Here is a 26,698-nt window from a genome sequence, read left to right as displayed (position 1 = left end):
TGGTACTGAAGAGGAAGTTTAGTCTTTGGGATATAATATTAGCTGTTATGCATGTGGAATCACCAAGAAAGAACAGAAATTGTGTGGCTGAGCATTCATAGAGATTTTGAGGGTTTTAATTGTGTGTTGTTCAAGACTTTATAGAGATACAGGATTGTTTCCATGATATGTGCTGAGTGTGTCTTTGCACTGTTGGAAAAGAAAGAATTGCTATGTTTCCATAAGGGAATGTTTTCAAATTTTCTCTTTTTGGAGACAAGGCAGGTTTGGCATGAGGTATTTAGGTTGAATGTGAATGATGTCACTATGGGAAGATGAGGAAGGAGTACAAACTGACATAATTCACATAGAAGTTAACTTTATTAAAAGTGACAACAAACAAAGCAGGTTGTAATATAGAGGAGGAAAAAGAGTGGGGTATGTAACCAAACCTTGAGGCACATCAAAGTTGACAGCGTGTGCATTAGAGAGGGCTCAGTTAGCAAATGCTTAAATGTTGTGATCTAACAGAAAGAGATGGGAGATGGATGAAGGTGAGTGATTTTGTTTGGAGATACTTATGCCAGACAAAGTCAAATACTTTTCTGCTGTCAAGTATAACATTGCTTTTGCTGAACTTCTCAAGAGCACATGTTGCTAAGGGGGTGCACTGGACAGCACTGCTCCCGTACTATTCAGATTTAGAAAATACAGTTTACAAAAATCTTCCTGCAATACAAATTAGTGCCAACCCAGAATATTGTGAAGCACCCCAGGAAGTGAAGTCTGATGACAGGCCTGCAAAAGGAAAAGGTTATTGGTGAATCACACCAGAGAGCAAGTACCTAGTAGATCTAGCTCTGTGGAAGTCATACTATCATTTGGTCTCCGAAGAGACTGACTCAATGTGCTGGAGAAGGTGACTGATAAGGACTGTTTCCATCACTTTGGAGCTATTGGGATAATGGGTTGTAAGTAGAGTCAGGTTGCTATTCTAAGGATGAGTGATACTGCAGCAGGTTTTCAAAGAATGAGATGGGTCTCTGTAGAAAGAGGAAGATTGGAGAGTTTGATTAGAATACTGCACCCCAAAGATAGTTCTTATTCTTAAGTGATGGCAAGGAGTAGACAAGAAAAGTTTTTATTCTTTTTGAATGAGTGTGTTGTGGAGTTGCGAGCAATACAAGAAGCAAATGCCAGCGCCACCACAAGAGTTCTGACCAAGGAATCATCTTAAGTGAGTAATGATCAGTTGGAAGATTCTGCAAAGTTGATAAAGATCCTTGTTGCAGTTGTTGGTGATTGGAGGAACTTGGAGAGTGGTAGAGGCAGCATATAGATTTGGAGGAATGAGGTGAGATACTTTGAGGCAAAGTACTTGCCAAGAGAGTAGAGTGTTTTTTAAATACACAAAAAACCCACCTCTCAAAAAGCAAAATTGAAACTTGGGGTGTAGCCCATACAGCAAAGACAGGTCATAGATAAGTGCATATTTGTATGTGTGTGTGTGTGTGTGTGGTGAGGGGTGAGATTTTTTTGTCAGTGAGGAATAGGGCGAGTTAGCAAGATGGAATAGGGTTCAGGTTAAACCACAGTTCACGAATGTTTGTAATGAAGAGAGGAGTTAGTTTTTGCGAATTAGTCAGAGGATTTAAAAAATTTTTTGACGTAGACCAGGATATTTGTGCTTATATTAACAGCACTGTCTCAAATGTAGGAGTAGTATTCCATTGTGGAACTTCAGGTTTGGCCAGTAGACTTAGCATGATAGAATTGACTTGTAGAATTTATGAAACTTTTACATTTTATGGAGTTCGATATTGTCAAATTAAAGGAATTTAAGAAATTAAACATGGTACAGAAGGTAGAGTTGCTCAATCTTCAAGATTATGTACGAGTTACAAGCTGAAAATTAACTGCATTAACCTTATCTGTTTACCTGATATGAACACCACAAATTCCTGAGTTTAACAAAGATAAAACAAAAAGAGAAATGAATATTTATAAGAAATTAATATTTCTGTACATACCATTCATTTCAATTCCATGTTGTGTTTCCAGCAGAACCTTCTGGCAATATTTATCTTCAGCAGAATAAAACCTGCTCAATTGAAAATGATGCTCTTTTAATTTATTGAAAACCTACAAAATAAAAGGGATATATTCTTATAATTAAATTTTTTTTTTATGAGTGAAAGTTAAATAAATACTTTAAAAAAAATAATAAACAACAAAACATATCATAAAGATAAAATTAATACAGAGTATATTTTCATTAAGCATGAATGAGGAAACCACTTCTTAATCATATTCATTAATTTATTTGTTTGTTTGGCATCCAGTTTTTGAAGTTAGCATGGGTTGGAAGGGGAGTTATTTGAAGCAGGATTTTATGATTGGATGCTCTTTCTGTCACCAACCTTTAGATGTTTTTCAAATGAGGGATGTTTTTTTTTCCCCAGAGATCTTTGAATGTACAAAGTTACTAGTCATAATATCAACAGAGGATGCCAACATCAAAACTATTCCACTCAAGTGGCAACATACAGGAAATATTAACACTCATGAACATTTACACACACATGATAGGCTTACTGTAGTTTATCAACCAAATTCACTCACAAAACTTTGGTTAGTTTGAGACAATAGAAGGTGCTGAGTCATGGGACTGAAACTTAAACCTTATGGTTGTGAAGCAAGCTTCTTATCCACACAACCATATATAATAGTCTAATATGATATTTTAAATACTATGCTAATGCTATGGTGTTTCCACACCAATAAATTAAAGCTGAGGTTGTAGATACAAAGACATTACTGCAACTCATGAAAATTACCTTACAGAATATAAATCTGTCACTTTAGTATAATCGATATATATAGTCCGACATTTCTATGTAGATTTGTAATTTAATTATGTTTACATTATTAACAATTGATGGATATTTGTCTTCATCTTGTTTGTTAACACAACATTTTGGCTGATATACCCTCCAGCCTTCATCAGGTGTCTTGGGGAAATTTCAAACCTGGGTTCTCATTCCTAAGGTATTTTTCAATGTTGTTATTATTATTATTATTATTATTATTATTATTATTCAGGTCACTGCCTGGAATCGAACTCGGAATCTTGGGGTTAATAGCCCGCACTCTTAACCACTATGCCATATGCCTGTGGCTTAGTGGTTAAGAGCGCGGGCTACTAACCCCAAGATTCCGAGTTCGATTCCAGGCAGTGACCTGAATAATAATAATAATAATAATAATAATAAAAATAATAACATTAAAAAATACCTTAGGAATGAGAACCCAGGTTCGAAATTTCCCCAAGATACCTGATGAAGGCTGGAGGGTATATCAGCCGAAATGTTGTGTTAACAACAAACAAGATAAGGACAAATATCTGTCAATTGTAAATAACGTAAATAATGTATATAATTCCTCACCTCTTAAATATAGAACTGTAATCATGTTTACTCCAAGATCTTGAGAGTCAGTCATATTTGTCACTTTTTTCTTTGACTGAAAGTAATTCTCTCTTTTTTCTCTTCACATACTTTTATGGTTTAAATGGAGTAAGTAGCTCCATGGCAATGCGTGTGTGTGTGTGAATAAATTTATGAGGAGACAAAGTTGAAATTTCATTCATAACACTGTTGCTACTTCCTCTTTTCATCTTTCTATCGGTTTCAGTCACTGGACTATGGCCATGCTATGGCACATCATTCAAGAGTTTTACTTGATTATATTAAACACAGGTCTCTATTTATCAGATAGATACAGTTATCTTTTGAATGCGCTGGTATACACAGAAGCAAATGCACACGTGCATGCACACAAATACACATATGGGCTTCCACACAGTTTCCATCAATCAAATTTCTTTCACAATGCATCGGCCAGCTTCAGGAAACCACATTAGAAGACACTTGCTGAAAGTATGACCAAATCTGGAACCACATGTCTGTGAAGGGAACAAACTTGTGCCTATCATAAGTAACTTGGAATTAATGAATTATAAAAATAGTTTCATGCTTACCTGTTGTTCTGTAACCCAGTTATCCCATCCAGAAAAGGTACTTCGGTCTGCCAAGTTTATAGCACATACTGAATTCCCAGTAGTTTTCAGATTAAATGTAATATAATCATTTGGGTAGAGTGGTCCTTTTGGAATCTCAAATTCTACCTAGATATGGAAAGAAAAATATTAATAAAAAATTAACTTTGTTAATGACATTATCTTTGTAAGTTAATATTACTGTAAATATTTATAATTTTTTGTATGACATGTAAATATCAGTACTAAATAGCCTCCACTCCTCAAAGTTGATTGGACTCATGCCATCACCACTAATGTATACCTGACTCATCACTTCTCATCTTATCACTCTTGTGTTCCCACCAAATACTATGCCAGGATTTCTTTCTCTGAATGTCAGTCTTCTGGAATTTCTTATCTGCACACGTCTTTCCTAATCACTATGCCCAGTTTTTCCTTCTTAGAAATTTGGCCCTCTGTAGTCTCTTCTCTATTTATGTTTTTTCTGCATGTGTTTTCAATGGAAAATTAATGGCCACAATTTCACCAGTCTTGGCGGAGGGACTGCAACAATCATAGATACATCCCTTTCAACTAGGCTCAGAAGGTAAAAAAAAAAAAAAAGGCTGGGGCAGAAAATATCAATTCATAAGTTCTCACACTTTTCAAAACTCACCTTTATATATGTAAATATACACAAAGAATTAATTGCTATATGTTTAAAAGAAATACAGGGAACTTACTTCATTTTTGAAACAGGAGTTAACTGAAAACTCTTGGTAATCATCAACTAATTCTCCATTATCGTCAACCAAGTAGACCAAAACATAACTGAGTGGAGACATCTCAGGGATGAGGTCGATATCAAATTCAAAATTAGCCATAAAGGGTGCTGAATCAGATCTTCGATTATTTTCTGTAGAAAAATAAAATTTGTTGAAAGTAATTGATTAAACATTTTTATATTTCATGTATTTTATAAATGACAAATATAAATATATTTTTTAAAAGAGACATACCCCTTTTAGCATGCTTTTTGCTTTTGTAATTTATGTGCTTGTGTTTTGCGTCTTTTTGGTACCCAGGTGAAGACTGAGTTTGGTTAGAATATGGCATCATAGATAAAACTTCATCATCTGGATCAGCAGTAATTTTAAGGGAATTGTTAAAATTTTCTTTTCTATAAACATAACGGTGATCAGCACGAAAAGCTATCTGACCATTGGCAACTATTTGACTTTTTGACATAACCTGGAAAACAGATAAAAGTTGAAAATATAAGGAGTAGCAAATATACTTAAACTGGAAATTTTCTCAACACATTTCATCTTGTAATAAGTAATTGCATATAGACTAGCAAGTTTATTAAAAAGTTTAGTTATTATTTTTTTTATTACACATAAATGATAACTTAAAATTTAAGACATTAAAACTGATTTAGAAAAAATACTTATATGGAGAATATATAATACATATCATGAGAGAAATTCAATTATAGAGAAACTCTATGTGTATGTGTGTGTGTGTGTGTGTGCAATTTTATTGTATAAGCATGAAAAATGTGCTTACTACTTTATTTTGTTGTTTGAAGCTAATGATTCATGTTACTATGATATGTCTTCACAAGTCATCTTTATGAATCTTATAGGAATGATTTGGATGATAAGCAATTCTACTAACCTAACACACACACACACACACACACACAATGTATGGGACAATTGAAATGGCAGTTTATTATCTCTGGGGTTGCATTAAAGAAGTTATGTAATAAATAGATGACAGATACTCACCAAATAATAAAGGTTAATTCTTTCTCTGAGTGTAGCTGTGTATAAAATATCAAGATTCAGCTTTGAATTGCACCGGAGATTTTTTTCTAATGGTTTAATCTGAAGGTATTTACCCGTTCTTGAAAACCACTGTTTAACAGTGAATGTATCAATTGGTGTGTACATATAGTGATGGCTATCTTCATTGACAAAAGTCCCATTAATGGATCGAGCCTGAAATATTTTATAATGTTAATGGTCACAAATGAAACAATCAGTTCATGCATATGTACGAGAAGTTATTACTTTCACTGACTAATAACTTGAGCCTGTTTTTACCTTCTTCATAGCTTGAATGAAATATGATGTTAATTAAATTTTATTATAATTTAATCTAGCTCATGTTTGATCAGCTTTAAATAGCAGCTAAATTGCTTTAAAATCACACCTTACTGTCATTAAAAGTGAAAAGATATACTGGACAATGTAATTTTAAATTTATAAAAATATACAACGAATATGATTCAAATAGACTGAGCATTAGTCTACTTGATCAGAGATGACCTGGGGTTAAACAATAGCATTACATGAAAGCTTTGATAAAATACATATAGATACCAAATGAAGTAGATAGATACATACAAACAGATGCATATTAGATACTGATAAGTACCTTATAAAGTATGCAGACAGCTAATTGAGGCAAAACAACAACAAATTTTTTTAAGTACAAGTGCAGTGAATGTATTAAGCTTGTAAGTATAGGGTTAACAAATAAAAATGGATCACTAGGATTCAATATTTCATGTAAACATCTAAATTTGAAGACAACAAATTTTTTAAACCCATGAAAAAAAAATGGATCATTCTAAACAAAATTTTTAAAATGTGTATATTGGTCCAACAAATTCTGATATTTATATATATTATCTGTATTTTGATTTTATCAAAGAATAAAAACAGTGAGCTGGCAGAATCATTAGCATGTGAATTAAATGCTTAGTTGGCATTTCTACTGACTCTTTACATACTGAGTTCAAATTCTGGTGAGGTCATCTTTGCCTTTCATCCTTTTTCAGGCTTGATAAAAAAAAAAGTAACAGTCAAGTACTGAGGTCGATGTAATTGGTTTACCCTTTCCCGCTAAACTTGTTGGCATTGCACCAGACAGTTAACCTTGTGATGGACTGGTATCCCTTTCAGAAGTCAGTCTTGTACTCTCAGCCTAAATGCCTTGAAAATCCTCTGAGAAGCTTGGGCTTCAAGAGCATATAGGCTTAAGGCAGATTTATATTCTAAACACTAGCTTAATAGATGGTGTTTGGAACATAACTATGGCCCTAACACACCAATGACAAAGTTAGAGATTTTATTAAATCCCTTCAAATTGTTGAATATTTTCAAATTTAATTACAATATAGTAGTATTATATAAGCAGTATATTTTATTTGAAATATGGTCACAAAAAGGTTAAGTCTCATGCCCAAAGACTTAGAAACTTAGAATATGGAAATGAAATGAGCAGATATGTAGTACGAATGCCGTATCCAATTGGCAGTTTACTCTTACATTTAAGAAAACATTTTGAAAATTAAATAAGAATAGAACACAATATTGTTACCTGAAGTACAAATTCTTCAGTATATTTATCAAAGTGGTCAATAGTAAAATATATTTCTCCTTTCTCATTGGAAGTGAAAATACCAGAAAGTTCAATGTCATTGACATAGTCAACAGCTGTGACTTCTATAACTTCCCCTGCAGCAATACTATTGTCAGGTTTGGAAACTAAAACCTGAAAATAAAATAAAATATATATAATTTTAAAGAAAGCTATAAAATGGATGTAACTATTTTGTAATATGACCATGTGTTTAATGGGATGTAACATTTAACATAGTTTATAAAAAAATCATTTCTTCCTCTAGTCCTTTTGATAATGTGAAGGTGAGATTTGATGACTAATTATAGAACTACCAACCATTTTTGGCTTCCTTTCAGAATTACTACAGTTCTGTCCAACTTTCTGAAGCAATTTCTCTTAAAACTGTTTCCTATGTTTTCTTATTCATTATTTTTATTTACTTTTTCCACGGAGTTTTTGGTTTTATAACCAACCCCACATATATAAGAAATGTAATGCTATGTATTGCTAAGTCACTAGCTGTGACCGTAGATGACTAGCTGAAGTTGAGTTGGCAAACTGGCAGAATCATTAGTATGCTGGGTAAAATGTGTAGCAGCATTTCATCCATCTTTGCGTTCTGAGTTCAAATTCTACCAAGGTCAACTTTGCCTTTTATTCTTTTGGATTCGATAAAATAATTACCAAATAATTTAGGGTTGATGTAATTGGCTTACCCCATCTCCTGAAATTATTGACCTTGTGCCAAAATTTGAAATTGATATTAATGATGAGGGTAATAATTGTCACTATTATCATTATTGTTATTTGTTGCAAAGGTGGCAAGCTGGCAGAATTGTTAGCATGTTGGATGCAATACTTAGTGGTATTTTGCCTGTCGCAACATTCTGAGTTCAAATTCCACTGAGGTCGACTTTGCCTTTCATCCTTTCAGGGTTGATAAAATAAGTACCAGTTGAACACTGGGGTTGATGTAATCAACTCATCCTCACTTCCCCCAAGCTGCCCTTGTGGAAAACATTTGAAATTATTATTTGTCGCTAACATTTCACTCTTTTCAGTTTGCTTACATAAGTTGCATTGAGTTAACAGTAATAGGTCCCACATCAATATAAATAGAAGATGCTAACATTACATGAGCCAGAATGTTAGTGTTCTTTATCCTCAGATCTACTCTCATTGAGCAAGCCTATGAACAAAGGAGTGCCATATGTTATCATTTCAACCTTCTCTGAAACTAGCATGTCTAGGACCACATTGTCCAATATGTCCTACCCAGTTATTATTTTTTTTTCAAGTGCATAGTAGTGATCTGAGAAACATTTGGCTGCTAGTCTGAGCAAACCAAATGACCATGTAAAGACTCCTTCACTAGCTAACACTAAGAATATGTGTAATATTTAGGTACCCCTTAGGGCAGTGAACTGGCAGAATTGTTAGTACACCAGGAAAAATGCTTAGCAGCATTTCATCCATCTTAATGTTCTGAGTTCAAATTCAGCTGAGGTCGACTTTGCCTTTCATTCTTTCAGATTGATAAAATAAGCACCAGTGAGGTCGATGTAATCTTCCCTGAAATTGTTGGGCTTGAACCAAAATTTGAAACCAACATTTAGGCACTCTTTGTCATCTCAGTGATAACAGTTACAATAAAATAGGAAATGAAATAATCAGATTTAAATCTTATTAATCATTAGAATTGTTTTGGAGGTAATGAAAAAGTATCAAACCTTCCCATAGTAAGGGAAACCAGGCTTGAAATATCCTTGAGAAAACTGTAGGTCAATTTTTACATATTCATTCTTTATCTCTGGTCCATAAACTGTTGAGTTGACAACCATTTCTGTATAAAATGAAAAAAAATATTTATTGTTGGGAAACATCTTTTTGCAGTTGGATGCTTTCTCTGTTGTTAGCTATTCAACTGTTAAATAGAAGTGGAACCTGTTGTAAACCAGGTAGACAAACTCGAGCAGAGTAATGTGTCTTGTTAAATGACGGGTATTAGTTTTAAAATCGTAACTATATAGCTACTATACATACATTATATATATATATATATATACACACACACACACATACATATATATACATCATAGCCAGCTACTTTGCTTATATATATTACTCTTTACTCTTTTACTTGTTTCAGTCATTTGACTGCGGCCATGCTGGAGCACCACCTTTAGTAAAGTAAATCGACCTCAGGACTTATTCTTTGTAAGCCTAGTACTTATTCTATCAGTCTCTTTTGCTGAACCACTATGTTACGGGGATGTAAACACACCAACATCGGTTGTCAAGCAATGGTTGGGGGACAAACACAGACACATATATATACACACATATATATATATATATATATATATACACACATATATACGACGGGCTTCTTTCAGTTTCCATCTACTAAATCCACTCACAAGGCTTTGGTTGGCCCAAGGCTATAGTAGAAGACACTTGCCCAAGGTGCCACGCAGTGGGAATGAACCCGGAACCATGTGGTTGGTAAGCAAGCTACTTACCACACAGCCACTCCTGCACCTATATTATACATAAAATAGAGCAATTATTTTATGTATAATTGCTCTATATTACTAGTTTTGGCACATAACTGGTTTGAATGTTACGGACAATTTCATTCTGACTATTTATATTTGGTAATGTTGACAACTCTTCAGACATGCTGGCCAGAAGCACTTCCAGCCAGTATATCTAAAGAGTCATCAACATTGCAAGTGTAATAATTGGCATGAAAGTGTTGATAACATTTACATCAGTTATATGCTAAAATCAGTAATATACTACTGGACAATATAAATACAAACATGCACACGTATATTGCAGAGGGTTACCAGTTCATCGGAACATAGTCAGGCCACTTAGAATAAAGGACTGAAAATATGAAGTCTGAGTGTCAATATGCTTTATCGAAAACAATTAGTCTAACAAAATACATATTCTGAATCACCCAAAAGTTCATCAGTCCCTGATAAGCTCACATGCAATAGAGTATATGTATTTTTAGGGCTCATTATTTTGAATAAAATACATCACATTTAATTGCAGCTTTCTCCACTAGTCTAACCCAGACATTTGTCTTTCAGTAAATCAGGCTGAGATGAATGTTTGTATGCACCAACATGCACTTCCTCATTCATCATACAGGGTTGGCCAAAAGTCATCTGACAGTAAATCAAAACCCATATTTCAGATTTCAGAACATTTATAAAGAGAAGGTCTTACAGCTGTTTCTGGGATATTTTATATATCCCTTCATCAGAGACGGTGTGAGAAGATGGTTAAGCAATAGTTATTCTAGAGAAGATATGAAATAGAGAGTGAAGTGGAGGAATGAAAACAGACGTGAGATATGCACGGATATTGTATCTGCAGTACCATTCTGCTTAAATAATGGAACTGCAGATACAATATCCGTGCATATCTCATGTCTGTTTTCGTTCCTCCACTTCACTCTCTATTTCATATCCTCTCTAGAATAACTATTGCTTAACCTTTTTCTCACACAGTCTCCAATGAAGAGATATATAAAATATCCTGGAAACAGCTGTAAGATCTCTTTATAAATGTTCTGAAATCTTCCTCAGCCTTGGATTTTTATCTCATTCAGTTAATTTTTTATATATATGCATACCAATATATGACCTATGTTGGACTCCTCATTTATATAATCACCGAACCTGGAACTTAACTATGGTCTGTCTATAGCACTTACTCAGCCTTACCTGACACCTTTGGGCCTTCTTGACACCATTACCTCTCATAACCTATATATATATATATATATATATATATATATATATATATATAGCATTATTGAAGTCAAGAAATATAATGATGGAGAAGTCAAGTTTAGGGTATCAAAATAAGTCAAGTTACTTTATTAGCTTCAGTTTATCTAACCAGAATTATTAAAATATTCTAAATAAGGAAAATAAAAATTAAATCAAATTGACAATGTTTACTTCAACTGAGAAAAAAGATGAATGACTCTTACTTGTTTCTACATCAGTAACTGAAGCTGTGATTTCAAGGAAGGCATCTTTCAAAGAATACTTGTTCAAAGATAAACCAACCTCTGATGTATTGACAGAAAAATTATTGCAGCCACATATCTAGAAAATAAATTTAGATTAAAATTTTTTTTAGAAATGATAATTTGTGTGTTTTCTGTTTTGAGGAAAGTATAATTCATTTATAATACAACTGCGCAATACAAATTTGATCAAGCAACATAAATATGAACAAATTAAAGTTAAAATTTTAAGCCTGTCTCAAGTTCAAAGGCTCATTAAACAAGAGCTTATCCTAGTTTTTGTGGAGTCCAATTGACAGCTTATACATACACACACACACACATACATACATATAAAAGATTGAGGTGGAAATAACACAGAAGTAAGTCTAAGACATTTCAATTTAAAAGGGAATTTAATAAAAAAATTATACAAAGAAAATATTACGGGTTTCGATGTATTTCATCAACTATCAGTAAAAATTTTTCTAAAAATTTGAAGTAAAAACAGTTTTATATTCTGTCTGGAGGGTCAAGAACATTTTTATTAAATTCCTTCTTAAATTGAAATGTCTTAGACTTACTTCTGCACCATTTCCATCTCCATCTTTTATATATAAATATTTGATTTGTATAGATCTCTAATCTTTTTTCAACTATATATATATATATCATCATCATCATCGTTTAACATTCGTTTTCCATGCTAGCATGGGTTGGACGATTTTGACTGAGGGCTGGTGAACCAGATGGCTGCACCAGGCTCCAATCTTGATCTGGCAGAGTTTCTACAGCTGGATGCCCTTCCTAACACCAACCACTCTGAGAGTGTAGTGGGTGCTTTTTACGTGCCATCGGCACGGGGGCCAGTTAGGCGGTACTGGCAATGACCTCGCTCGAATCTTTTTACATGTGCCAGTGAAGCGACGTTGGTAACGATCACGCTCGAATAGTGCCCTTTTACATGCCACGGGTACGGAAGCCAGTTGGCTGCTCTGGCAACAATCACAATCGGATGGTGCTCTTGGCACTCTACTAGCACAGGCATAAGTGCCAGTAAGGCGATGCCGGTAACGATCATACTCGAATAGCCACTCTGTCAACGATCACACTCGTATGGTGCTCTTTGTACCCCGCTAGCATGGATGCCAGTCATCAAATTGATTTTGATTTTGATATATATATATATATATATATATATATATATATATGCATGTATGTGTGTGTGTGGATATATAAATATATATATATATATGTATGTGTGTGGATATATATATATATATATGCATGTATATCATCATATATATCATCCCCTTTCTGTGCTGGCATGGGTTAGACATATTTAATATATGTGTATGTGTGTGTGTATACATATATATAGGAAGTCCTACACAAACCACAATGTGGATTTCAACCATCCAGAGGGACAACTGACATGATCTTTTGTACTCGACAAATACAAGAAAAGAGTAGAGTACAACAAAAACCTATTTTGTTTTCTATGACCTCAAAAGGCCCTTGATACTGTCCCAAGGCCTGCAATTTGGAAGGTCTTCTGGCTGCTTCAATCAGTTCATTTCCCTAGTACAGGGATTATATGATGGTATGACTGGAACCATCTTCCATCAAAACCAACTGTCTGAAGACTTACCCATCACTGGAGGATTAAAACAAGGATGCGTTTTTGCTCTGACACTCTTCTCCCAGTACCTTGCAGCAGTGTTTCATGAACTGCCTTCAGATGATCCAGAAATCAACATTAGGTACTGATATGATGGGGGATGTCTCAATCTTGCCAGATTGAAGTCACAAAGACTGACCAGGAAGCAAAAACAAAAAACCAAAAAAAAAACACTGAACTTCAGTATGCTGATGATAATGCAGCAGTCTGCCACTCCAGTGAAAAACTTCAACAATCGGTGAATAACTTCACCAATGTTTTCATTCGGTTTGACCTAAAAGTCAACATCAAAAAGACAAAAATCCTGGCACAACCCGTTCTGAGTCAGGAAACTCCAGATCTCAACATTACCTTCTCAGAGATGCCACTGGAGAAAGTTGACCATATTTCATACCTAAAAAGTTTGCTTTCAAACAAGTGCACATCGGAAAAGGATGTAGAGAACTGATTAAGAGTGGCTCACACCACGTTTGGTGGAGTCGCAAAAAGAGGGTTTAAGAACAAAGATCTGAACCACCAAACAAAATTGAGTGTCTACCAAGTAGCTGTGAAATGTGGACTCTTTACTGAAGTGATGTCAAAAAACTAGAGTGATTTCACCAACAGAAGCTCCTCTCTATTATGAATATCAAATGGAATGATTATGTGACTGATGTCTCCATTTTGGAGAGAACGAAAAGCTGTAGCATCAAGGCTACCATCTTGAAACATCATCTGAGATGGGCGGGCTATGTAGCAAGAGTGACAGAGACCAGTCTGCCTCATCAAATTTTATATGGTGAACTTTCCACTGGAAGAAGACGCCATGGCTGTCCCCTTCGTCAATACAAGGACCAACTGAAGCAAAGCTTAAAACTGACTGGAATCGATCCCAAAGCTTGGGACATTGAAGCTCCAGACAGGCCAGGCTGGCATCATTCCATCTCCACTGTGACAGATTATTTTGTAGCTGAACGACAGAGGAAAGAAGAAGAGACATGGCAAGAAAGAAAATGGAGGCTGCAACAACCAAAGCCTCCCCCACGGATCCCTTGTGAACTTTGCAGTAGACACCTCCATGCAAGAACCAGCCTCATTAGCCATCAGAAGCATAAACATGGACAGAGGGGAAGAAGAAATCAAGAAGAAGCCAAATAAACTATCGGACAGATGATAAAACACTGCCACTGCTGATGTGAATATATATATATATACATACATGCGTGAGTGTGTGTGTATACATGTATTGCAGTCTAGTGATTAAAACAAGTAAATGAAGATAAAAGATGAGAATAATTTACACATGAAAGACAGTTTTTTTTTCAACATATTACCAAATTAAAACATAATAGGGTTAAACACTTCAATCTGTTGAACAATATAGTAGCATAGAATCTCTCTGCATCAAGCAAGAAAGTATTTTGGGGATGACACCTGCTTCCCCTATTGTATACCTGCATAACGTAGAGTGGGGTTTAATTAAAAAATGATAACTTCTTGCAACACATTCACATTGGAGTTACTGATATTGAGCTAGCAAGTAAGAAGACATTTCAGAATTAAAATGACATTAAGACAAATAAATATAAGTGAAGCCCATTTCACATAGACAAATGTTTATAAAAGGATGAATGAGGGCAAGAACACTATAAGACAATCAATGACCAGTGCTAGTTCACAAGAACTTGGTGCTAAACTATATATGGTATTAAACTGTTTATAATGATGATGAATGGATGACATGTCATATAAGTGGTGTTTCAGATAATAGTTCCTAATTTTTGTCTTATCTGTGTTATTTTATGTGTATACATATAAATACAACTGTTTATATATACATATATGTGTGTGTGTGAGAGAGTCTCTTTCTCTTCCTTTCACTCTCTCTCTCTCTCTCCTTTCCTTCTCTCTCCTTCTTTCTACCTCCTCTCTACCTCCTTCTCTCCCCCTATCTATATATATGTGTGTGTGTGGGGTATATATACACACACATGTTTATATATCTGTATAATAAGCTTGTAGATGAATGAGAAATAGGGAGCCATTGCAGAGTATGGGTGGAGAGAGAGAGAGAGAGAGATATGCACACATGTATAAATGCACACACACACACACACATATATATATATATATATATATATATATATATATATATATATATATATATGTACACACACACACACACGTTTACACAGCATCGTCATAATTTAACATATCCATATCTCATGCTGGCATGGGCTGGGCAGTTTAATAGGCTCTGATGAACCAGAGGATTGCATGCAACAACAATGCTTGCCTTGACATGGTTTCTACATGCAAACTATCCTTCCTAATACCCACCCCTTTATATAGGTGTCCTGGGTGCTTTTTTCATTGCACTAGTGCTTGTGAGGTTACCAAGTAACTCACAATACAAGGCCCTTCAAGTAAATAGGGGTGCAGTATCAAGGGTGATGGTTTCGTGCCAGATGTGAAGAGGCTATAATAGGATAGAGGGACAGGAATAGGTGTCTGGCTGTAAAGGAGATACATGGCGACCCCAGCAGGAAAGGGAGAAAAGATGGAGACAAGGTATTGGGGGACACCATCAATTTACAAGGAAGTAGATAAAGAAAAAAATAGAGCCAGAAGACTTGAGGATGGTTGGAGGGGTAGGTTTCTGAGTCTGTGAAAGGAGAGGGACAGATGGTTAGAGGTGGGGTCAGAGGCGAATGCAGTGAATGGTGAATCTTGGGTTGGAGTGGAGGTAAAGGAGAATAGAAGTGGATCAAGGAGCAGGTAATAGGTAAAAAGTGGTGAGGTGGAGAGCAACAGTATAATAAGCTTATAGATGAATGAGAAATAGGGAGCCATTGCAGAGTGTGGGTGGAGAGAGTGAGAGATATGCACAATGACAAAGACATGGGCTGCTGAGAGGTATATAGTGAGTAGCAAAAAAAGTGTGGGGTGCTGTTGATGGCAGATATGAGGGGGTGTTCAGGGGAAAAAGGGATTTAGTGGAAAATAAAGTGGTAAGGGATGATGTTGGGTATGTGGCTCCAAGGACAGAGATAAGTGATAGCACAAATGGGGGGAATGGAATATATATATATACAGGGAATGATGGGTAAATTGCCACCATTTTATATTTTTATATATTTAATTTCGTGCATGTGCAGTTTTTGTTCTTGATTTTGTTGACTACACAGTATAATAGGGTCAGTTGGGCACTGTCTGTGAGAAAAACAGCACCATGATGCAATCCATTTTGCCAGAAATTTGGAAATGATATGCTGGAAGCTCCAATATGAAAATTTCAGAATGCTTGGGTGTCAATCTGAGGACATGTACTAAGAATAATAAAAATCAAACATCCAGTCAACATCATGGTGTTTGGAGTGATCATTTGTGATGGTGACTTTATGCCTCCATTCATCTTCTCACATAGCCTCAAACTCAACACAGAGGCCTACATCAAGTGCCTGGAGAATGTAGTGCTGCCCTGGGTTAAGAGGGCAACTGCTGGAAGACACTTTGTCTGGCAACAGGACTCTGCACCATACCACACAAGCAGGAGAATGCAGTCATGGCTGTCAGACAATATCTACAACAACATCTGACATCTGGCTACCTAACTCCCCAGACTGCAACCCCTTGATTGTTATGTGTGGGATGCATTTGAGCATGAGACCAACAACACTTGACCAACAAACACCAAAGATTAACCAAAAGCAAGGATTATAGCAGCATTCGCCAACATAAACAAGATCTTCCAGAAGAGATTCTGAAGTCATCTGGAGGCCATGATTGAAGCCAATGAAGATTTTATTGAATAAATTTACTCTTTAGTATTTCAAGATATTTCTGTGTAATTTTAGTACATATATCTGGTAAAATGAGATATCAGTGTTATTTTCATTTTTGCATAATTTAGACAGCTTATTCACTGCACCCTGTATGTATAAACATACACATATGGATGCAAGTGGTGTCCTTCATTTCCAATCTTCTGAGATATCTAGCTTTGTGGAAATATTACCTTACTTAGAAATAGGTGAGGGTTGGCAACAGAAAGAGCATCCAGCTAAAGTAAATATTGTCTGACCCATGAAAGCATTTAAAAATGAACATTAAAATGATGATATATATATATATATATCATCATCATCATCGTTTAACGTCTGCTTTCCATGCTAGCATGAGTTGGACGGTTCGACCGAAGTCTTGGAAGCCAGGAGGCTGCACCAGGCCCAGTCTGATCTGGCAGTGTACTACAGCTGGATGCCAACCACTCTGTGAGTGTAGTGGGTGCTTTTTACGTGCCACCGCACATGCATGGCTGTGTGGTTAAGAAGCTTGCTTTTCAACCAGGTGGTTTCTGATTCAGTCCCACTGCACAGAACCTTGGGCAATTATTTTCAATTCTAGCTAGGTTGATCAATGCCTTGAGAGTGGATATGGTAAACAGTAACAGTGTGGAAGCCTCTTTTATATATATAGATATATATATATTGGGTCATCCCATAAATAATGCAGTTCTTTTTCAATTGTATGAACTAAGAGTCTGAGGGGGACGGAATAAACTTCCTGCATCAACTTGCTATAAAAACAGGTAGTAATTTTATCTTGTACTTCTTCTTAGTGCAAGTTTTGAAGAGTGCAGTTTGATTTTAACAGTTATTTTTTCAAAGCTATAATGGAAGTGACAAAGGAGCACATTTGGCATCTTTTGTTTTATGAGTTCAATAAAGGCAACAATGGAATGGAAAGTGTGAGGAATATTAATGCAGTATATGGAGATTGGACAATAAGCGCAAGCCAGTGTCAACAGTGGTTCCAGAAACTCCTAGCCAGAAACTATAGCCTAAAAGATTATCCTTGTCCTGGAAGATTTGTAGACCTTGACAAGGACATCCTGCAAAACCTGGTAGAACAAAATCTCATCATAACTGTTAAGAAACTAGCAGAGAAGCTTGGATTTGGTCATTCAAACATTCATCAACACCTGCGTGCCATTGGAAAAGTCAAATTGAGTCAATGGGTTCCTCACAAACTTTCTGAGTCTAATTGCATGTAGAGAGTGAATGTGCGCTCTTCTTTGCAGCCACTTCTCATGGATTAACCTTTTTTTGGACTGAATAGTGACTAGTGACAAGAAATAGGTTTTCTATAGAAATGTCATGTGCCAAAGACAGTGGGTAGGGAAAAGAGCAACACCAGCACCCCAGCTAAAGGTTTTTACCCATGTAAGGTGTTGTTATCTGTTTGGTGGGATATGACAGATTTAGTCCACTTTGAACTTTTAAACCCAAACAAAACAATAACAAAGGAGATCTACAGTGAGCATCTTGAGTGGCTTAAGTCAGCATTAGAAGAAAAATGAGGATGACATTCCAAAGGCTGGAGCAGTTTGATTGGGAAATGCTGCCCCACCCAACATATTCACCAGACATTGCCCCATCTGATTATCATTTATTCAGCAGACTTCAAAATCATTTGGACAGAAAAAATATGAATTCTGTAGATGAGGTCAGAGCTGGAGGAGTATTTTTCATTATGGACAAGTGAATTTTGGAAGAGGGGCCTTGCAAGTCTGCTAGATAGATGGAAGAGCATTGTAGAAAATGGAGAGTATATTTTAGATTAAAAAAGAACATTGTTTATCTTAATTTTGAAAAATAAAAGAAGTATAAAAAAACTGCATTATTTATGGGATGACCCAACATATATATATATACATATACATATTATATATATATATATATAGATATAGACAGACACATATGTCTATGTGTGAGTGTGTCTTTGTGCCTGAAGCTCATAAACAAAATGAGATCCTTTGGTTCATATTCATGAATAGGACTCCTAAATATGTAGCAAATCAAACCATGGCAACCCACCCAAAGCACATCAACATAAAAAACACACACACCTAAAAATATATAACTGTATGTATCCCTCTTTCTATCTGTGTGTGTGTACACATACATACACATGCACGCACACAAACATATACACACACACAGACATGCATATATATGCACACATACACACACACAAACATATATTTGTGTGTGTGTGTGTGCATACACACATACACATACATTTATTTAAACCTTATGTAGGTTCTTTTTATACAAAATGTAGTCTTGAATGTGAAAACCAGAAATTTTGATGCTTTCTTATTTACATCATGTGTTTTTTTAAAGCATTCAATGGGTTATTTAATTTAGTAATAATGATTTCTTAGATAGATATGCCACTCCACATTTGTAATGGGAGGGAAAATGGCTATGTATTCCCATCTGGGAACTGAGAAAACAGTAACTTTTTTTTAATATCATTTTATATAATTTTTGTTGTTTCTAGTATGTGGTTTCCTTTCTTTGCCCAATTTATTCTCAATTAGACTTCAGTATCAAGTGACAATAATTTACTGTATATCATCTTGGCTAGATAATTTATCAAATTCTCTTCACCATCCATATGTTGTTATTTAACCCCAGGTCAGACCTGATGGTGTAGATATAAAATGAAAGGCATTCTTGTTATGTCCATCCAGTGTTATTTCTTTCAACTATACTTTATAGTAATTTTTAATAATGTCAGAGCAGTAAATATTACTGACACATCACACATAATATAAAAGTACTTTTTACAACAGCAGAAGACACTTGCCCAAGATGCCAGTACAGTGGGATCAAACCCAATTTACAATCAGATAGTTGCAAAGTGAATTCCTTAAATACTTAACTATTCCTGTCAATCTATCTCCTGAAGAAACCATAAAATGTGATGTGTTTACCCCCATATCCCTGGTATATTATTCTTATTCATTAACCCCTGGTCAGCCCTATGACCAAAGGTGCCCTAGATATGACCATCCCATCTTTTGTTTTTAGCAGGTCCAGTAATGGTTATTTTACTGTTTGTCTCTCAAGATTTTAAATATTATAGAATTAGGCTTCACTTTATTGCATTAATTCAGCTTTCAAATTTGTGTCTTGACAAAAGGAGTTTCCAAATGTGTTTTGTCCTAATTTAGAAAGTATTTGTAAAGGAATACGCAAAAGTATACATTTAAAGCTCTATGAAATATTACTTATATATTAAAACATTTATATTGCATTCCATAAACAACAATGCTGCAGGTTTCCAGCATGTCATTCACTGGTTCACTGCATTGACAATGGTGAGAGTAATAAGTGGTATCTGTGCAATGCAGGCAGAACTAATATTACAAAAGATGTTTTATTACAAGAGATGTTTTCTTAGGACAAAGACGACAGTAACTAGCCCATCAACATGGTACATACGTTAAGTACAATACATAGATGACTACATTATTATTGATTTTTAAAATTTGTTATTTGCCTGCCCTATATCAGTTTTATAAACCTTCAGCCCAGCTGTTTTCTATGTTTCTGTTCTTCATTATTTCAGCTTAACTTTTGAAAAACAATTTTATGCAGTAATGCCTTAGAATTCCTGGATCCTATATGATGCCAACCATCCATTCCAGTCACTCCTCATAGCAATGAAGTCACCTTGTTGTATGTAATGATCATTGTATCTATTATCTCAGTTTACTTCCACCTAATCAATCACCATAGCATAAAATCCCATGCAACTCATTCCTCCCCACATACATCATTTAGTAAAAATAAATAAATACTTTTGAAAATTTAAATTCTAGATTAAAATATTGATAAGCAACTTACTAGTTTAAGCTACTTAAGATTGATATTAATTTTATTTTAATTGTTTACAATTTGGCTTTTTTAAAAAATACTATTTTCATTGATTCCCAAACTTTAGGAAACAGTTGTTGGGAAGGATATTGACAAAATATTTTAGCTTACAGAAAGAAATCAATATATTTACTATCCTGATCACAGAGAATATGGAATGGGCTAGAATTTTTATTCAGTTAGTATGACAGAATATTTCACCAACTTTTATAAATGTAAAGATAGCAAGAACAAAATTCCATATGCAGATGGTAAACATACCATCAGTGTTTATATAAATATATAAGGAACGCAGAAAACATAATCAGTATTTATGCTTTATATAAAGTACATGTGTTTTAGAAGACTAGCAAAACATCAATTACATGAGCATAAATGCAGGAGTCCACACACCAGCCTATCAAAAGTTATAAAGATTGTTAACCCACATCAGAGAAAAGTGTAGAACTGATCTGTAGTGCCCATACTGTTTGGTAATGTGTTGCACCTTTCAGCACATCTGGAACTGAATGTGTATGTATGTATTCTTTTCTACTCTAGGCACAAGGCCTAAAATTTCTGGGCAAGGGGCCGGTCGATTAGATCGACTCCAGTATGCAACTGGTACTTAATTTATTGACCCCAGAAGGATGAAAGGCAAAGTCGACCTCAATGGGTATATGTACATATTCTATTACAGGTGTTCCCTGTTTTATATATATGTTGAGTTCCTGAGAAATCTATAAAAATTATAGAATTTTATAATGCGAAACCTATTTCAGCAGTAAAGCCGATGATCATAAATTTCTATGTAACATAGAAATCAATGGGTAAATAAGTATCATGGTATGGAATTCCATATTTTGACAAAATTTTCAGGAATATCACACTACTGTAATGCAGGGGTATCCATAATTTCTTTTTGACTTCTTCCCTTACTCTGTTTTTGCATAATAAAGAGATCTACAGTGTCACAACTCAAAAATTATTTCTGGTCCTGTTAATATCTTTTTTGTGATCCAGACTTCTATTTAAATTTCTGATTGTTTCATTCCATATTGCTATTCATATCACCTCCATCTCAGCTACCATATTTTAATTCAATATACTTTATTACTTTTTAACCAAGCATGCATTATGCTCTTTCCCCCCAACATGCATTATTATTGTTTAATCTAACCTTGTGTTATCGCTTTTCAACCCAGCATGCTCTGTTGCTTTTTAACCCAGCCAACATTATCACTTTTCATATCAAATATTTATAACATTCACTCTTACATATTCACAACTTCATACTTCTGATACACCAAAACAAATTGTAATTACATTGTAAATACAGTACAATCAATAAGCAGGAACATTGTAAATTAGATATAATAAAGATTTACATCATGTATGCACATACACACACAAATTGGTTTCTATAGCAGGACAATAAGAGAGTATTTACCTCAGCATGGTAAGTTGCACAGGGTCTTTCATCCTTTTCATCAGTTGTACGGATGCAGATCTTACTTTCCATTTGTCCCTGTATTTCTTTCCCTTGAGAATAGCTCAAAACACAAAACAACAACAATATATAAATATAAGGCAATATGAATTCCAGAAGTTAAAGTATAGAATAACATTTTATTTTAATTTGTATTTTAAAAGTGAAAAAAAATCCCCCAGAATAATGAAGAATTTAATAAGATAATGAACCCTTTACCTTTGGGTCATGAGTTATAAGTCAATGAAAAAGATTCAGTTTTAGAAAGTATAAAAGATCTAATTCTATGACAGGACAATAATTTATACATTTATTAAATTAAATTTTCGTTTTCATCTTGTTTTACCCTTTATAATCTATAGTCAAGATCGTAAGTAGTGATGTAGACATAAAAACATCAAGGATAATTATTGGGTACAACCCAGGGTGCAGCTAGAGTTTGTGCTGCTCAGAGTAGCTCTTGAGTGTGCCATTTCTACCCCCATCCTGACCCTTAAACCTATATAGGCTTATACAGCAGACTCCAAAGTGCTGCCTTCATAAATGCATCACCCAGGCAAGACTGCACCCTTTGCCTCACTAGCTACCTTATTGGTACAGTGTGAGAGCCTACAGCTTTACATGAGAAATCAAGTACATCTTACCCTGGCCTTTTATTCTTATATATTTGATAAACTAAAAGTAACCAACTGTCCAAAGTGACTAAGCTCACACTGATTGTCTAATATGATAAAAATGCAAATTTTGGGCAAACAAAACATACAGAAGATCCAGCATTATATCCAAGGAGAAGGTATACTAACATTATTATTTCTTTTCTTCGAACAGAAATATCATAGTCTGTTAAGGTTCACAATGAAATTGAACCATTGTAAAATATTATTACAACAGTGCATTTGAGATAACAACAGAGGTAGCAGTGAGACATCACTTTAGTAGCTTACTGGAGTTAGTGATTATTTTACTCGAGAAAGGAATTTAGAACATATGTAATCTGATAGGTTGGTAAGTCACTGGGTTATCTTTGAAATTTAAATAGTTGAGTACTATAGTGGTAGATTGGCTGAATTGTGAGCTCATTAGGCAAGTGCTCTTTGATATTTCATTCTAGTCTTTTATATTTCAAATTTAAATTCAGCTGAGCTCAACTTTCACTTTTATCCTTCTAAGGCCAGTATAATAAAGTACCAGCCTTGACTCAATCAACTAATACCTATATCTCACATGTTTCTCCAAGCAAGAAGCTACAGCTGAGAATCTGAAGAAATTGTCTTAGTGCCTCTCACACTTTAAGAGCAGAAGAAGGTGTAAATCTCAATGGCCACAGTATTTCTGTGAAGAACAGTGACTCCCACCCTGGTACTTTTAGCTTTAAAGAAGGGGTAATCTCATAGAAGCAAACTCTGATATTAACAAGATATGTGGCATTTCTGTTATTGTGCCTGATGCAAGCTGACAGAAGTGTTTATGGTATTGAACTATTGATCCAGATGTTGAATTAAAATCTACTGTAAATATTTTATTACATAATTCTACATAAGCCCTTACAACTACTGTTGGAAATAATAATATAGTTGAGCTATGCCACTTTAGAGCTACTTAGATTAATAAAGGCCCTAAGAGACTGGGCCACAATTATCACCTGCTTGTGTATGTTTAGGTTTGTCAACTTGTTTAGGGTTTGTTCCACTTTGAGCTATGTTAAATATTTTACTCTGATGTATATAAATGGAGGGGAAGTAGAAGTTGATCTGCAACCTACCATGTCATGAAAGATTAAACAATTATATAATACTCGTCAATTGTAAATTGAGCTTCATTTATAGCAATATGGATTAAGCTGTTGATTGTTGTAGATATATCAAGAACTGTAAGAGGCTCATAGAGGCTGATGCTTAATTTCAACTGCAATAACTGGATAAAGGTAAATCTCTTTCTAGATAAAACATCTTTCTATTGTACATAATATTCCCAGATTTTATTTGTAATGTACTTTGCTCTTGAGAACTAGATGAACTAAAGTGCAAAGAATTAAAGGTACAGTCCCATAATGAAATACTTGCAGTGGAATTGAACTCAAAGTCTTCAAACCAGTAGTGTAGTACCATATCATACTTAATTTAGTTTCAAAATTAACAGGTAGGAGTTCTTTGGGAAGAGAGTAGAACAGTTTAGTTAGTGCTAGTACTGAGATGTGAACCTTCAACTTCTTGGTTTATTAGGCCAGCACTCTACTGACTCAGCAACATGTAGCCTTTCCCTGCTGCATCAAAGCCTTATAAAATTTTTAAAAAATAGCACAAGGTGACAGTGGTGATAGAGGTGATGGTGATGGGATGTTTAGCTCTCTATAAGTTTACGAAAACTTTAGAAATAGACAAGAATCCAAATCATGTTATCAGTTACAAAGATCTGCAAAAAGAATTGACTTCAAAATATAGAAACAAAAAAACAAAAAGAGGTGGAGTGTAATAGTTTGAAGTCAAATCTAAAACAAAACAAAACAACATATCACTAAACATTATGTAACTTGTCTTTCAAAACATACCCATGCTTATTTCTAATAATAATAATAATAATAATAATAATAATAATAATAATAATAAATGAATAAATAAAGTAACAGATTAATTTCTTTATCAATACTAAAGACATAAAAAATAATAGAAAGAAAAAGAAGTTTGATGTAAATAAACATTAGAAGACAATAAACTAGTTGAAGATGATTCACATGTCAAAAGATGTATGCATCAGTGTGTATTTATTATGGAAGGAAGCAGATGAGAACAGATGGAAGTGATCATCAGTTCAAATTTTGTTAACTAGTTCTTTTTTCTTTTTTAAATTTCGGTTGGGAGTGGGAATTATTTTATTTGTTTTTTTTTCTATTTGTTTCTTATTCCATTTTATTTTATTATTAAGTAGCTGAAGACTCAATGAGAAATACACTACAAACAACAGTACTGCTGTTGCAATAACAAATAATGATTTTTAATACTACAATAATAATAATAATAATGGCTTCAAATTTTGGCAGAAGGCCAGCAACCTCTGGGGAGGGGTTAAGTCGAATATGTTGACCCCAGTGCTCAACTGGAAATTATTTTATCAACCTCAAGAGGATATAAGTCAAAGTCAATCTTGATGAAATTTGAACTCAGAACATAAAACCAGAGGAGATACCACTAAATATTTTGTCCAGCATGCCACCTGTGGATTTGTGGTGCATATAAGCACTCTTGTTTATATCACTAGTGGCAGGTAAATCAACTGCTGCTGGGACTACCAGATTACATGATTTTGGCTTTCCTTAGCTCTGTCAATGGTAACATCACATGATTGGCTTTTACAAAGTTTCTGACAACCAAATTTCATTAATAAGGTCTGACTAAGCAAAGGCTGTAGCAGAAATTCCTTGCCTTAAGTGTTGGGCAGTGGGATCAAATTTGCAAACATATAATGGTAAAGTGAACTTCTTAAATTTGTAGCTAAATGAGTTCAGTAACATTAAAAAAAAAAATAAAGCTTATGCACACGATTGAGGAGTAAATTGTGGTCTACCTCTAAAGGAAAACTAAAACTGAAAGATAAACTAAAAGCAGAATATGTAGGAAAATAGCTAAAAAGAAAGTTAATTTTAATATGTTAAATGGTACATGTATCACTGGTGGTTCATCACAAACTTCACAAAACCACCATATGCACCACCAGTGGTGCATTTTCATAATTTGAGAAAATATTTTATTCTGTATCTTTGACCAGGTTTCATCATCATCATCATCGTTTAATGTCTGCTTTCCATGCTAGCATGAGTTGGACGATTTGACTGAGGACTGGCAAACCAGATGGCTGCACCAGGCTCCAATCTGATCTGGCAGAGTTTCTACAGCTGGATGCCCTTCTTAACGCCAACCACTCTGAGAGTGTAGTGGGTGTTTTCATGTGCCACTGGCACGAGGGCCAGTCAGGCAGTACTGGCAACGGCCATGCTCAAATGGTGTTTTTTATGTGCCACCTGTACAGGAGCCAGTCCAGCGGCACTGGCAACGACCTCACTCGAATGTTTTTTCACATGTCACCGGCACAAGTGCCAGTAAGGCGACGGTGGTAACGATCACGCTCAAATGCTACTTTTTACATGCCACCGGCATGGAAGTCAGTTAGCTGCTCTGGCAACGATCATCATCATCATCATTGTTCGACCGTGGTCGAGACAATGGAATTTACCATGCTACGCCAGACTTCACGGTCCATCATGGCATTACGGAGGTCCTGTTGCTGGATGCCTGTATCCCTGGAGATTACATCAGGATAGGAGAGTGTGCGCCCTCTGGTATTGCGAGTAGATGGCTTCCAGAGGAGAAGAGTAGGA

The 26,698-nt window shown here is 34.9% G+C and overlaps 1 protein-coding gene across 3 annotated transcripts in view; it reads right to left on the bottom strand.

Annotated features, from left to right (window-relative positions):
* Nucleotides 1-26,698, bottom strand: part of LOC115212738 (murinoglobulin-1) — a 184,609-nt gene that overhangs the window by 55,219 nt on the left and 102,692 nt on the right. For all 3 annotated transcript variants that reach the window (XM_036504062.1, XM_029781388.2, XM_029781387.2), the window contains exons 8-16: nucleotides 22,288-22,390; nucleotides 11,451-11,568; nucleotides 9,166-9,278; nucleotides 7,412-7,585; nucleotides 5,812-6,024; nucleotides 5,038-5,269; nucleotides 4,762-4,934; nucleotides 4,019-4,165; nucleotides 2,010-2,121 (exon numbers count right to left, since the gene is read on the bottom strand). In XM_036504062.1, coding sequence (XP_036359955.1) covers nucleotides 2,010-2,121; nucleotides 4,019-4,165; nucleotides 4,762-4,934; nucleotides 5,038-5,269; nucleotides 5,812-6,024; nucleotides 7,412-7,585; nucleotides 9,166-9,278; nucleotides 11,451-11,568; nucleotides 22,288-22,390 — 1,385 coding nt within the window. The remainder of the gene's footprint in view (nucleotides 1-2,009; nucleotides 2,122-4,018; nucleotides 4,166-4,761; nucleotides 4,935-5,037; nucleotides 5,270-5,811; nucleotides 6,025-7,411; nucleotides 7,586-9,165; nucleotides 9,279-11,450; nucleotides 11,569-22,287; nucleotides 22,391-26,698) is intronic.

The sequence above is a fragment of the Octopus sinensis genome, linkage group LG6 (genome assembly GCF_006345805.1).
Source record: "Octopus sinensis linkage group LG6, ASM634580v1, whole genome shotgun sequence".
Taxonomy (NCBI): domain Eukaryota; kingdom Metazoa; phylum Mollusca; class Cephalopoda; order Octopoda; family Octopodidae; genus Octopus; species Octopus sinensis.
Note: the sequence above shows the minus strand (reverse complement) of the source record. Positions and strands in the feature narration are given on the sequence as shown.